This window comes from Melanotaenia boesemani, chromosome 24 (genome assembly GCF_017639745.1).
Source record: "Melanotaenia boesemani isolate fMelBoe1 chromosome 24, fMelBoe1.pri, whole genome shotgun sequence".
Taxonomy (NCBI): Eukaryota; Metazoa; Chordata; class Actinopteri; order Atheriniformes; family Melanotaeniidae; genus Melanotaenia; species Melanotaenia boesemani.
Window position 1 is genome coordinate 1,033,188 of NC_055705.1, and position 15,186 is coordinate 1,048,373.

The 15,186-nt window shown below is 43.6% G+C and overlaps 2 protein-coding genes across 2 annotated transcripts in view; both read left to right on the forward strand.

Annotated features, from left to right (window-relative positions):
* adgrg7.1 (adhesion G protein-coupled receptor G7, tandem duplicate 1) overlaps nucleotides 1–12,784 on the forward strand; it is a 30,548-nt gene extending 17,764 nt beyond the window's left edge. Inside the window, exons 10-17 of the mRNA XM_041978384.1 lie at nucleotides 1,249–1,439; nucleotides 1,509–1,661; nucleotides 1,748–1,860; nucleotides 2,292–2,647; nucleotides 5,194–5,275; nucleotides 5,367–5,525; nucleotides 11,789–11,945; nucleotides 12,208–12,784. Coding sequence (XP_041834318.1) covers nucleotides 1,249–1,439; nucleotides 1,509–1,661; nucleotides 1,748–1,860; nucleotides 2,292–2,647; nucleotides 5,194–5,275; nucleotides 5,367–5,525; nucleotides 11,789–11,945; nucleotides 12,208–12,396 — 1,400 coding nt within the window. The 3' untranslated portion in view covers nucleotides 12,397–12,784. The remainder of the gene's footprint in view (nucleotides 1–1,248; nucleotides 1,440–1,508; nucleotides 1,662–1,747; nucleotides 1,861–2,291; nucleotides 2,648–5,193; nucleotides 5,276–5,366; nucleotides 5,526–11,788; nucleotides 11,946–12,207) is intronic.
* LOC121635255 (NLR family CARD domain-containing protein 3-like) overlaps nucleotides 1–15,186 on the forward strand; it is a 1,000,352-nt gene that overhangs the window by 76,276 nt on the left and 908,890 nt on the right. The gene's annotated exons all lie outside the window — the stretch shown is intronic.

Consider the following 15,186-nt stretch of genomic DNA (forward strand, 5'->3'; position numbering starts at 1 on the left):
AGATCAGGGCCTAAGTGTGCAGACCCTCAATTGGGACACACTATGAGGCCAAACGAAGTGTGGATTTGAAGGGTGCTTCAAATTCTGTCAATTGGGCACCGTGATGACGTATGTGGCTGATGAATCTGTACTTCGAAGTGTGCAGACCCTGAACTGGAACACACCTTGTCAAGTTGTTTGATATGCACCACTCACCAAGTCTCAGGACCTCATCTCTATAGGCTGCCTATATTTCCCCTGTAATCAGCCCCTTTTAGGGGTTTGTAGTGGTGGATGAAGTAATGTGGCTGAGTGCTGTGTATAGGACTCTGTGTTCTCCTCTGCTAGCGAGTCCCCTGGTGTCACAGCACAGCCTCTGTACTTAGTGATGATCTGTATAACCTTCCACACCTGCCGGAGGTTGTTAAGATGATCCTCAACCCTTCTCTTGTATTGTAAGTCTTAATGCCTTTTCTCAGGTCGGCGGCGAGCTGCGCTGTACAAATTTCTGTCACCTGATCTGAGGCTGAATCTCGGGCCCGGAGAAGCATGCAGACTTCACTCGTCATCCAAGGTTTCTGGTTTGGAAACATTTGGATGCACTTTTCCACGGTAGCATTTCCAATGCAGTATTTGATGTAAAACAGTACTGTGTCTGTAAATGTTGCCAGGTCGTCATGGAAGGTGTCCCACCCTGTGTGTTCAAAGCATTGCTGCAGTCAGGGGACAGCGTCCTCTGGCCAGGTGGTAACGGTCCTCTTTGTGGGCCTCGTTTGGCAACTGAGGGGGTGTATGCAGGGTTGAGAAGCCAGATAAGCAGAATAAAATGGATGGATGGAGTATTTGTATATGAATAACACTTTCTGCCCATAGATGCATCATGTGCATGCTATCAAATTCATGGACATCACTCTGATGTCCAACATGCCCATAGAGCATGTTGGACATCAGTCCTATAATGGCACACATGTCATGTGAAAGCAGAGTGGATAATTTGCATATTAAAATGAATGGCTCACAGCTGCGACTCGGTTCCCAGCCTTCATTAAAAGAGCTGTTTTGATTGATTAGTTTGTGAACGTCACATCTCTATTTTACAACCTGAGATCAAACTACAGAACATGCTGGATGGTTGTCTGTGAAACTAATTTTAGAGCTGAGATCATTTTGCGTCATCCAAGGAACCTGAAAAATGACATTTCAGCTCAAATGCTGCAAGAAAACACAATTATCACAACTAATAACTGGGATTTCTCCTTCTGTTGCCAGGAGAGGGTGGCAACGCTCGCCAGAAGCAGTCAAACGTCTCTTTGGGTTTTGTTCTCTACCAAAACGACCGTTTCTTCCCATCGAGGCTCTACAGGAAAAGCCGGGCCACCATAAGGGTCCTGTCTGGTAGCTTCGATGGTCTGGAGAGCAGTGTGGTGCCGCAGCATGTGGAGATGATGTTCCAACCAGCGGTAAGAAGACCAACTTCATCTTTGTGAATTACACCCATGTGCAGGCTTCTGATGGTGCTGGTGTTTCAGGTGCTAAATGGTTCGTTTCTGCACGACTTCTCCTGCGTTTTCTGGAACTACAGCCTGCAGGACTGGAGCACCAACGGCTGCTCCAAAGGAAACGCTTCAGACGGAGTCCTGAGATGTTTCTGCAACCACACCACTAATTTCGCTGCTCTCTGGGTGAATGTCGCAGCTCTGCAGGCTGTTTCAAACACTACGGCATGTGATGATGAAGGCTTTCTGAGCAGTTTCAGTCTGTGTTTCAGTCTTTCAGGGAAAAGTACGAGTATGCTGAAGCCCTGGATGTGATCTCCATCATCGGCCTCTCTTTTTCCATCCTGGGTTTGGTTGTAACCATCATTCATCACATTAATGAAAAGTAAGTTTGTAAAGTTGTTAATTTAGACTCTACTAATTAATTAATCTAATTAAATTAATTTCACAGTCCCATACATATATATATATATATATATATATATATATATATATATATATATATATATATATATATATATATATATATATATATGTATATATATGGAACTATAAATCTATAAATCCATTTGACACATACAGGATCTATAGATATAGATATAGTCCTCTTGGAGCTGTTCTTGAAGCATGTTTCAAGTGTTGGACCTTGAAACTGATCAGTTAATGTCAGTCTGAGCTGCTTCTCTCTTCTTTAAGAAGGCGTTGAACATGTACTCCACTCTCTGCTGGAGATTTCTCAGTGAAAACTTCTAGACATGAGGTTTGTAACTAAAAAACTGTTTTCAGATTGTTTGAATGTTTGCATCTTGTGTGCAGTTTTTACAGGAAGTCCCGTGAGCGAAACTCCAACCTGAACTCCAAGCTGGCCCTGCTCTCCATCTACGTCAGCCTGCTGGCCTTCATCATCACCTTCCTCTCTGGGGTCCAGAACTCCAGCCAGCAGAGCGACAGCGAGGTGGAGGTCAGCCGTCAGAATGATATCCTGGACTCTGACGTGCATGTAGAACCGGACCGCGGCTCATGTACAGCAGTGGCAGCTCTACTGCACTTCTTCCTGTTGGCCACCTTCATATGGAACAGCATGTACGGCACTCAGCTGGCGTTACTGGTCCGCTCCATGCGCCGCGACCTGCCGCCACACTGGACCCCGCTGAGCGTGGGGGTTGGATGGGGTACGAAATTCAGGGTCCGTCAATTTTCATGCTGTAAACTTGTTTTTTTCCCCCTTTTCCATCTTTAGTGAGAACAAAAATAGAAAAAGCTGAACAAGGCTAAGGAGGACGACAGGTCCATTCATTTAATATTTACTTCAAAATCAGAAACAAAAAAAATCTGCTTGATTTTCTTTCTTTTTTTTTAAATCTAAAAGAAAAAACTAAAATCAGGCTGTTTTTGAACTTATGTTTTGAAGTTAATATTTTAAATAAACTGAACTAGAAAAATGACCTATGGACAGAAATGGACTTTTATATTTAATTGTCGGATTTCCTTGACCCGGAAGTTGCTGTTTCCTGCTTTGTGTGTTGTCCAGTTAGTGATGTAATATTGTATGGGCTCAGTGTGGCGGTGCAGCAAGTCATAATTATTTTCTGGACTATTGGCCCCCGACAGTAAGATCCGGCCAGAAACATAAAAATGGACTCACTGGACCTGATCACTGCAGTGTTGCATGACCAGGGAGCGATGTTGGATGAATACAGGGTGGGATTTGCTGGAGGGGGTTTACTCCCCCTCTGTGTTTGATGTCCCACCAAACCACAGTGTGTGACTGGTCAACAACTCGCTCATCTTGGTTTGATGTGATTCATGGGAATTTGCCTCCTTCTTTCCAGCCTGTCCTGCTGGAATTTTCTGCTTTCCCTGCCAACGTTTCCGTGACCTCACTCAGAGGATATTACAGTGTTCTGCGATGTGGTTTCTCCTGAACCCTTCTCTGGGGACTTGGACTGTTGTAGGGGTTTCCTCCTACAGTGCTCCCTAACATATCTTGCTCACCTCATTCTTTCCAAATGATGCAACCAAGCTCTCCTTTCTGGTGGGTCTCCTCAGAGGAAAAGTGTTGGCCTAGGCTAAGGCCTTTTTCACCTTTAAAACTACATGTTGATATTCTGTTTTCATGGATGAGCTGAGGTGCTGTGTAACCACTCGGAATCCATCAACCTTGAGTTTCCAGCATCGTTGGGTGGAGTATGTGCACATGTCCTCACCTCATCTGCCACTGGACAATCTTCTTCTGAAGTTGCTCTAGGATACCAACCACATACGTTTCCCACTCTGGAGAGGGACTTGGCTGTTCTTCAGTACAGCATCATCTGCAGAGGAGCTAACTGGTGTGGGAACAAACCAGATCAGCCCTCCTGCGCACATCTGAGCAAAACTGTTGTCTGGAAGACAGATGTTGAGCTCCAGCACCCCAGTATACTCCAGGACAGAAGGTCTGGTTGTCCCCAAGGGAGTTCCTTTAAAGGCTACCTCTAGGAAACTTGCTCCTAGGTTCATTGGGCCACATGAAATTGAAACGGTTCTTAGTCCTTAGACTGCTGACAGACTTAAGTTTTTCTTGAAGATTCATCCTACATTTCATGTTTCACACTTGAAACCTGTTTTTTATAGTCCTCTGTGCCCTCCAGCGAATACCCCACCTCTCACCCAGGTTGTCAGCGACCATCCTGCCTACTTGCCCGTGGCATCTTGGATATCTGCTGACCGGGCTGTGGAGTGCAGTACTTGGTGGACTGGGAAGGTTACAATCCAGAGTAGTGGTCCTGGGTGCCCTACTCGTTCATTCTGGATCCTGCCCTTAACACGGAGTTCTGGTAGGCCACCTGGTGGTGGCCTTTAAGAAGGGGGTGCTGTCACAATCTGACTCTGGCTGCTGTTTGGGCTTCCCATCTTCTTAGGAGGTGCGAGCAGGCTCCTTCTTCTGGGCAGAATAGAAGTTTCCTGTTCAAACCAGATGCACCTGTTTGATGCAGCAGCGGCTACCCTCAAATCCAAGCACCGTTGACATGGTGACTGCTGTGCAAGGAGGCCAGCTGGGAGAGCGGAAGCAACCCCCAACAACAAAAGCGACAGTTTCGGGTTGCAGCGTAGACATACGAGCACATCTCCATAGGCCTGAATTTGAATTGAAAGTTGATGAGCATTCAGATCTGACACTGAAAGATAATACAGTGCAAAATACCTGAGATTAATAGTCATGTCAAGTCCTATAAAAAAGCAGTGATCGGCTATAGGTGGAGGAAACTGTTAGCTAAACATAAACTGTCAATGAGGAAATGCATTTGTGGGATGAGCAGCAGAGTTGAGTCTGTGGGCTGAGTCCATGAAAAACTTCTGCTACCATAAAACAGCTGATTCTTCTCTTGGCTGTTGTTTGGTGTTGTTTACTGGATTGGATGATTTAAGTCTGAAGAAACAACCCACATATTAAACTCTGATGCTCATCTCACAAACACAATTTCCCTCCAAATGTGGCTCCATTTTAAAAGGGAGCTAAACAGGCTTCTCAACAGTATCAGAAATGTCAGTATAGATGTTCCAAACGTGCAAATGAAAACAACTAAAAAGAGGATTTAAAGTAAAACGTATCTAAAACATTGCGGTGCTGCAGAGGTAAGAAATGTTTTCAGGGAAACCTCAGAACATTTATACAGAACAGACATGTTTGAGGGAAAAAACTTAATCAGCTGTTGGTTTACTTCCTGCTTCCTGTCAGGATTCCCTGCCGTTGTCATGGCGATCACATTGGCAGCGACCTACAGGATGGATGATCCTCTGGGATACAGACAGGAGGAATTGTGGGTCCACAGCTGGTAATCTTCCTGGTTTACGGCTCGTTTCTCTGTTGTTCTCACGCCTGACAGACGTTTTCTCTGTTTCTCGCTGCAGCTGCTGGCTCGCAGCGCTGGACAACAACAAACATTTCAACTTTGGAAAACCGATGTTTTGGGCGTTCCTCCTTCCTGTGGGCCTGATCCTGATCTACAACATGGTTCTGCTGGTTCTGACCTCTATGACCACCTGCAGGGTCGATCCCAAACTGACCAGGTAAACTCTGTTCCTGCTGGTTAACGGTAAAAAAACCAGACCTGCTTTCACAGCGAAACTGAGGCTTTAATTTATTTTTATCTAAATAATTCATTTTATTTGTTCACTCGCTTTAATTCATATTTCTGCATCTATTTTTATTTATTATTGATTTATTATTATCTTAAATGATTAATTTATTTATTTAATATCAAATTTATTTTATTTCAGCCTTTTTCTTTTTGGTATATTTTTCTTATTTATTTTTTCCTGTATTCATTTTTTTACGTAAATAATTTTGTAATAGCAAATAAATTTGTTAAGACTAAACAAACAAGACCTTCAGACAAACAAAGAACAAGAAAATACTGAAACTCAAAAGGAAAATATTTCAAAACTTTCTTTTAAATAAACTTGGTCTTTTTGTTCTTTTACAGTATTTTAAAAACACATTTTCTTAAGTTCTGTTTAAATGTCACAAAGCTATGAGTTAAAGAAAAAATCTTTTCTGTAATATATAAATATATAAAATATATTTTATGAAGACAAAACTTTTATTTCCACAAACACGTGTGCAACAATAACATTGTTTTTACTGATTTCTTAATTATTCAGATATATGTTAATATTACTACAGGTCGTTACCAAATATGAAGTTTTAACTAAAGAAGAAAAAGAATTTAGAAACATGAGAAATGAAAATGTTCACGAATAAAAGCTCCGGGAATACAAACAATTCTTATACATTTGTGGTTGTTGAAAGTTGAAACTTGCAGAAGCTTTTTCGAATGACAAAATATTTTAATCAGAAAATATACATTTTATCATTTTTTATAAATAATAAAGAAGAAAGAAATGTGTTTTTGTCTATCCAAAAGTTTTATCTTTAAAAAAATTAAAGCTAATAATTCTCTAATAATTAAAGACATGACATTGGGTTAATGAGCTACAATTTAAAATGAGTTAAAGACAAAAACAAAGGAACCCAGCTTCATTATATTTCTCTTCAGACTGACGCCTCCACGTACATCTACATACGGATAATTTCCATCTTAACAGTGGGTTATCCTTCCAGTCACACAACATACCAACAAGATGCAAAAGTTTGTCATTGTGAAGCAAACGTGGAATAATAGTTTAAAAACTGAAAATTGTAGGTTTAAGATGTGGGTTTTTACTCAGAACACATTAATAATGAATGATCCCAGCCCAAACCTAGAGAACAGGCTCAAACCTAGAGAACAGGCCCAAACCTAGAGAACAGGCTCAAACCTAGAGAACAGGCTCAAACCTAGAGAACAGGCCCAAACCTAGAGAACAGGCTCAAACCTAGGGAACAGGCTCAAACCTAGAGAACAGGTTCAAACCTAGAGAACAGGCCCAAACCTAGAGAACAGGCTCAAACCTAGAGAACAGGCCCAAACCTAGAGAACAGGCTCAAACCTAGAGAACAGGCCCAAACCTAGAGAACAGTTCCAAACCTAGAGAACAGGCCCAAACCTAGAGAACAGGCTCAAACCTAGAGAACAGGCTGAAACCTAGAGAACAGGCCCAAGCCTAGGGAACAGGCTCAAACCTAGAGAACAGGCCCAAACCTAGGGAACAGGCTCAAACCTAGAGAACAGGTTCAAACCTAGAGAACAGGCCCAAACCTAGAGAACAGGCTCAAACCTAGAGAACAGGCTCAAACCTAGAGAACAGGCTCAAACCTAGAGAACAGGCCCAAACCTAGAGAACAGGCTCAAACCTAGAGAACAGGCTGAAACCTAGAGAACAGGCCCAAACCTAGAGAACAGGCTCAAACCTAAAGAACAGGCCTAAACCTAGAGAACAGGCTCAAACCTAGAGAACAGGCCCAAACCTAGAGAACAGGCTCAAACCTAGAGAACAGGCCCAAACCTAGGGAACAGGCTCAAACCTAGAGAACAGGCTCAAACCTAGAGAACAGGCTCAAACCTAGAGAACAGGCTCAAACCTAGAGAACAGGCTCAAACCTAGAGAACAGGCCCAAACCTAGAGAACAGGCTCAAACCTAGAGAACAGGCTGAAACCTAGAGAACAGGCCCAAACCTAGAGAACAGGCTCAAACCTAAAGAACAGGCCTAAACCTAGAGAACAGGCTCAAACCTAGAGAACAGGCCCAAACCTAGAGAACAGGCTCAAACCTAGAGAACAGGCCCAAACCTAGAGAACAGGCTCAAACCTAGAGAACAGGCTCAAACCTAGAGAACAGGCTCAAACCTAGAGAACAGGCCCAAACCTAGAGAACAGGCTCAAACCTAGAGAACAGGCTGAAACCTAGAGAACAGGCCCAAACCTAGAGAACAGGCTCAAACCTAAAGAACAGGCCTAAACCTAGAGAACAGGCTCAAACCTAGAGAACAGGCCCAAACCTAGAGAACAGGCTCAAACCTAGAGAACAGGCCCAAACCTAGGGAACAGGCTCAAACCTAGAGAACAGGCCCAAACCTAGAGAACAGGCCCAAACCTAGAGAACAGGCTCAAACCTAGAGAACAGGCCCAAACCTAGAGAACAGGCCCAAACCTAGAGAACAGGCTCAAACCTAGAGAACAGGCCCAAACCTAGAGAACAGGCCCAAACCTAGAGAACAGGCTGAAACCTAGAGAACAGGCCCAAGCCTAGAGAACAGGCTCAAACCTAGAGAACAGGCCCAAACCTAGAGAACAGGCCCAAACCTAGAGAACAGGCTGAAACCTAGAGAACAGGCCCAAACCTAGGGAACAGGCTCAAACCTAGAGAACAGGCCCAAACCTAGGGAACAGGCTCAAACCTAGAGAACAGGCCCAAACCTAGAGAACAGGCCCAAACCTAGAGAACAGGCTCAAACCTAGGGAACAGGCCCAAACCTAGAGAACAGGCCCAAACCTAGAGAACAGGCTCAGACCTAGAGAACAGGTTCAAACCTAGAGAACAGGCCCAAACCTAGAGAACAGGCTCAAACCTAGAGAACAGGCTCAAACCTAGAGAACAGGCCCAAACCTAGAGAACAGGCTCAAACCTAGAGAACAGGCCCAAACCTAGGGAACAGGCTCAAACCTAGAGAACAGGCCCAAACCTAGAGAACAGGCCCAAACCTAGAGAACAGGCTCAAACCTAGAGAACAGGCCCAAACCTAGAGAACAGGCCCAAACCTAGAGAACAGGCTCAGACCTAGAGAACAGGTTCAAACCTAGAGAACAGGCCCAAACCTAGAGAACAGGCTCAACCTAGAGAACAGGCTCAAACCTAGAGAACAGGCTCAGACCTAGAGAACAGGTTCAAACCTAGAGAACAGGCCCAAACCTAGAGAACAGGCTCAAACCTAGAGAACAGGCTCAAACCTAGAGAACAGGCCCAAACCTAGAGAACAGGCTCAGACCTAGAGAACAGGTTCAAACCTAGAGAACAGGCCCAAACCTAGAGAACAGGCTCAAACCTAGAGAACAGGCTCAAACCTAGAGAACAGGCCCAAACCTAGAGAACAGGCTCAAACCTAGAGAACAGGCCCAAACCTAGGGAACAGGCTCAAACCTAGAGAACAGGCCCAAACCTAGAGAACAGGCCCAAACCTAGAGAACAGGCTCAAACCTAGAGAACAGGCCCAAACCTAGAGAACAGGCCCAAACCTAGAGAACAGGCTCAGACCTAGAGAACAGGTTCAAACCTAGAGAACAGGCCCAAACCTAGAGAACAGGCTCAAACCTAGAGAACAGGCTCAAACCTAGAGAACAGGCTCAGACCTAGAGAACAGGTTCAAACCTAGAGAACAGGCCCAAACCTAGAGAACAGGCTCAAACCTAGAGAACAGGCTCAAACCTAGAGAACAGGCCCAAACCTAGAGAACAGGCTCAGACCTAGAGAACAGGTTCAAACCTAGAGAACAGGCCCAAACCTAGAGAACAGGCTCAAACCTAGAGAACAGGCTGAAACCTAGAGAACAGGCCCAAACCTAGAGAACAGGCTCAAACCTAGAGAACAGGCCTAAACCTAGAGAACAGGCTGAAACCTAGAGAACAGGCCCAAACCTAGAGAACAGGCTCAAACCTAGAGAACAGGCCCAAACCTAGGGAACAGGCTCAAACCTAGAGAACAGGCCCAAACCTAGAGAACAGGCCCAAACCTAGAGAACAGGCTCAAACCTAGAGAACAGGCCCAAACCTAGAGAACAGGCCCAAACCTAGAGAACAGGCTCAAACCTAGAGAACAGGCCCAAACCTAGAGAACAGGCCCAAACCTAGAGAACAGGCTGAAACCTAGAGAACAGGCCCAAGCCTAGAGAACAGGCTCAAACCTAGAGAACAGGCCCAAACCTAGAGAACAGGCCCAAACCTAGAGAACAGGCTGAAACCTAGAGAACAGGCCCAAACCTAGGGAACAGGCTCAAACCTAGAGAACAGGCCCAAACCTAGGGAACAGGCTCAAACCTAGAGAACAGGCCCAAACCTAGAGAACAGGCCCAAACCTAGAGAACAGGCTCAGACCTAGAGAACAGGTTCAAACCTAGAGAACAGGCCCAAACCTAGAGAACAGGCTCAAACCTAGAGAACAGGCTCAAACCTAGAGAACAGGCTCAAACCTAGAGAACAGGCCCAAACCTAGGGAACAGGCTCAAACCTAGAGAACAGGCCCAAACCTAGAGAACAGGCCCAAACCTAGAGAACAGGCTGAAACCTAGAGAACAGGCCCAAACCTAGGGAACAGGCTCAAACCTAGAGAACAGGCCCAAACCTAGGGAACAGGCTCAAACCTAGAGAACAGGCCCAAACCTAGAGAACAGGCCCACACCTAGAGAACAGGCTCAAACCTAGAGAACAGGCCCAAACCTAGAGAACAGGCTCAAACCTAGAGAACAGGCCCAAACCTAGGGAACAGGCTCAAACCTAGAGAACAGGCCCAAACCTAGAGAACAGGCCCAAACCTAGAGAACAGGCTCAAACCTAGAGAACAGGCCCAAACCTAGAGAACAGGCCCAAACCTAGAGAACAGGCTCAGACCTAGAGAACAGGTTCAAACCTAGAGAACAGGCTCAAACCTAGAGAACAGGCTCAAACCTAGAGAACAGGCTCAGACCTAGAGAACAGGTTCAAACCTAGAGAACAGGCCCAAACCTAGAGAACAGGCTCAAACCTAGAGAACAGGCTCAAACCTAGAGAACAGGCCCAAACCTAGAGAACAGGCCCAAATCTAGAGAACAGGCTCAGACCTAGAGAACAGGTTCAAACCTAGAGAACAGGCCCAAACCTAGAGAACAGGCTCAAACCTAGAGAACAGGCTGAAACCTAGAGAACAGGCCCAAACCTAGAGAACAGGCTCAAACCTAGAGAACAGGCCTAAACCTAGAGAACAGGCTCAAACCTAGAGAACAGGCTCAAACCTAGAGAACAGGCCCAAACCTAGGGAACAGGCTCAAACCTAGAGAACAGGCCCAAACCTAGAGAACAGGCCCAAACCTAGAGAACAGGCTCAAACCTAGAGAACAGGCCCAAACCTAGAGAACAGGCTGAAACCTAGAGAACAGGCCCAAACCTAGGGAACAGGCTCAAACCTAGAGAACAGGCCCAAACCTAGGGAACAGGCTCAAACCTAGAGAACAGGCCCAAACCTAGAGAACAGGCTCAAACCTAGAGAACAGGCCCAAACCTAGAGAAGAGGCCCAAACCTAGAGAACAGGCTCAGACCTAGAGAACAGGTTCAAACCTAGAGAACAGGCCCAAACCTAGAGAACAGGCTCAAACCTAGAGAACAGGCTCAAACCTAGAGAACAGGCCCAAACCTAGAGAACAGGTTCAAAAAACAGGTTCATAAAAACACATAAATTACAAGCCGTTCTGAGAAAGCTGGGATGCATGTGTGAAATTTAAATAAAACAGAATGAAATGATTTGCAAATCTTAATTAACTCATATTTTATTCCCAGTAGAAGATAAACAACCCATCAGATGAAACTGAGACATTTTATCATTTCAAAAGTCTGGAAGAGTATCTGGTACAAACCAGAAACACCTGGAGGAACATCAGACAACTAACCAGGTTAACTGGAAACAAGTCGTTTACTTCTGCCGGGAATCAAATGTGACAGAAGAGATTTTACTTCCAACTACTTTGGAACTGTGTTTGAGAAGTTTATGTTTCTCTATATAACGTATTAAATGTATGGGTTATTCATATGTTTAATACATCATGTATATATATATATATATATATATATATATATATATATATATGGGTTATTTCTATGTGTTCATGGGTAAGCTGGTATGAACTTCACGTCTTCCCGTTTGCAGCACCAGTCGCTCGACTCTGACCAAGAAGTTTCTGGTGAGCTTCTCTCTGGCCGTGATGCTGGGTTTGTCCTGGACTCTGGGATACCTGGTCCTCGCCACCACAGGACTCGCCCACCTGCTGTTCAGCATCTTCTTTTGCCTCTGCACCACCACACAGGTAGGTTAGATGTGGCCGATTCTAAAATAAAAAAAAAAAAAAATAAAAAAAAAAAATAAAAAAAAAAAGATGTGGCCGATTCTTGGAGAGTTTTTCCTGTAAGTGTTGCTGATTACCAGCCATTAAGGCCATAACTGAAACTTCCTGCTTTGGACCACCCCCAGGCTGTGGTCAGTAACGCCCGTCACGGTTAATTAAATCACTTTAAAGGCTATGAATGAACCAGAGGGTAAAAACTAACCTTTGTCTTTGGGCTCTTCAGGGTTTCCAGATCTTCATCCTCTTCACAGCCAGAACACCGTCCTTCAGAGCCGCCATGTGGCGCTCTGTGCAGTACGTCTCCTCAGTCAGCGGCCCGCTGAAGCAGACCAAGTACAACCTCTGGAAGACTGAGAGGGAGACCACCTCTGAGACCTACAAAGTAATTGGGGACAAGGAATCCGACGTTTAGGACCAGTTTTTCTTCTGAAGAAAGATCAGATGAACTCAGACCTGAGAAGGATCAAAGAACTGTTTTTAAGCTCCTCCAATCAAAATATTTCTATCAACACAGTTTCTGAAGCTACATCCCAATCAGCTATTATTCAGCCTGAAGATCTACCACCACGTCCATTACACATCCACAATAAACCCACATCACGGTACACTGGTCCGTTATGGTCTGAAGTAGGAAGTGGCAACCAGATCTGATTCTGCAGGGTGATTTTACCACCAGTCTGCTGTGTGTGAGTGTGTTTGTGCAGCTTCTTAAATGTGTTGGTTTTGCATGTGGAAGAAAATATTTTAGGTTTGTTAAAATCCTGCAAAATATGTTTTTTCTCCAGCTGCACTTTATTTCTCCGTGGTATTTACATTATTATTATTATTACTGTTATTATTATTATTATTGTTATTGTTATTATTATTATTATTATTATTATTATTATTATTATTATTATTGTTGTTGTTATTATTATTTTATTATTATTATTGTTATTATTATTATTAATAATAATATTATTATTATTATTATTATTATTGTTATTATTATTATTATTGTTATTATTATGATTCTCAGTGTTGTCTGTGGTTTCTGATTAGTCGACTTACATCTTCTGTCGTATCAGTGAGGGGTTTTATTGGTTTATGTGAGTCAGAAAACAACAGGTTTGTGTTTTTTATACGGAATGGGAAATTTAGCAGCTCTGTTAATTTATCTGAATATTGATTCTAATAATCGATACGACTGTCAGATGTTACAGAAGCCTTGCCGATGAAAATTTCACAGATGTCACTTCATATAAAAAGTACTCCTTTTTTTTAAAAAAACCTCCACCTGATGTTGTCTTTTAGAAATTAAATTTAATTAAATAATAATAATAAAATGGTTCAGTGATGGTGGCCTAAAATCTAAATGGCCAATCAACAATCAAATACTGACAAATGTTTAGTGTAAACTGACCTTTACCTGGGTAAACCTCAGATGTCCAAGTGCAAGTGAATGCAACACGTGATATACTTCTATATGTTATTTATCACCTCTACCATGTAATTGATCCTAATTCAACATTCATGCAGCATCGCCTCATCAGGTGCACACGTTGGAGCTCATATTTGTCCAAAAGGTTTACATTTTGTGCAGAGGATGTAAAAGTCATGACTCCACCAGATGTGATGACTATTTAAAATGAAATGTCCAATAATCCTGAAGAAACACTAATAAAATTTGTGATTTGGTTCAACGATTTTTTTTCTTGTCATCAGTTAAGTTTAAGTGTTTGTGCAGCAGTGATTAAAGCCTTAATAACAAGCCTTAAAATATCATTGACTGTTTTTTTATGTTCAAATGTGGCTTTACTTTAGTTGTAATAATTAGTTATTTCCTGAAATTTAAATCCTTTTTTAAAAAGGTGTCATTTACATGTGTGACCCTTTCCTTGGCCTGTGCCCCTATCTGATCCCCCCATCCAAGATTTTCTAGAGCCATTCCTGCTACTACTCATCCTGCATGTGACCATGTGGACACGTTAGTATTTAACAGGTAGATAAGTGCATCATCTGCATAGAAAATCTAATTAGATATTCAGAAAAAGCATTTAGGTGAGAAAATGGAAATGGATGTAAAGTTCTTCAGAACAAAGTAAGAAGTATGTCCTCAAACAGGTTCTCAGGTCATGCTGGACTCCACCGAGGTGTTCCCTTCATGGCCAGAATCTAACGGTACAGTCAGGGAGAGGAGGCCGTCTGGTTTGGGATTCTCAGGGTTTCATGCCTGCTTTCTTCAGATGATATGGTTCTGTTGGCTTCAAACCATGATCTTCAATACATACTATGATGGTTTTCAGCTGACTGTCAAGCATTCAGGATGGAAGTCAACCAAGTCTGAAGACATGGTTCCCAATCAGAGAATCCTCTTTCCTGGTTGGGAATTGGTCTTTGCCTCAGACTTATGAAACTTGGGCTCTTGTTCGCAACTGATATTAGGATGGAATGAGAGCTGGACCGATAATTGAGGCTGTATCAGCAGTGATGAGGGTGTTGCTTCAGTCTGTTGTGGTGAAGAGACAGCTGGGATGGAAGGTGAAGCTTTTCGTTTATTGGTCTATCTACATTCCTACCCTCACCTATGGTCATCAGATTTGGGTGGTGACTGAAAGAACGAGATCATGGCTCATCATGATGAGAAACAGCACCTCTAAATCCAACACCTTGTTCCTGAGCTTGAAAAGGGTGGAGAGTCCCCTCTGAGTTGGGAATGAGATGAGGACGTTTCCCAAGTGGACGAGTTGTATCATGTATCAAGTGTCATGAGGTCTTGTTCATGAGTGAGGGAAGGAAGGAGCGATGTGGACTGGTGGTGAAGAGAGAGCTGAGCCGGAAGGTAAAGCTTCTGATTTATCGGTCTATCTACATTCCCTCACCTATGAGCTGTAAGTGGTGATCTTAAGAATGAGAGCGCGAATGGCTGAAATGAGTTTCCTCTGCAGCATTATTGGACTCTACCTTCGAGAGTTGAACTGCTGTTGCTTCAGTGAGAGGAACCAGATGAGGTGGCTCAGACATCTGTTAGGATGCTTCCTGGATCCCTCCCTGGAGAGAGATCCAGGAACGCCTCATGTTTCCCTTGAGGGAGCTTGAAGAACTGGCCAGGAAGAAGGAAGTCTGGGCCTTTCGACTTAGGCCACCAACCCGGCCTCGGAAAATGGATGGACTGGTCGTTAATGATCTTAACTGGAATTTTGAGTTAAAAAAACTGATTTAA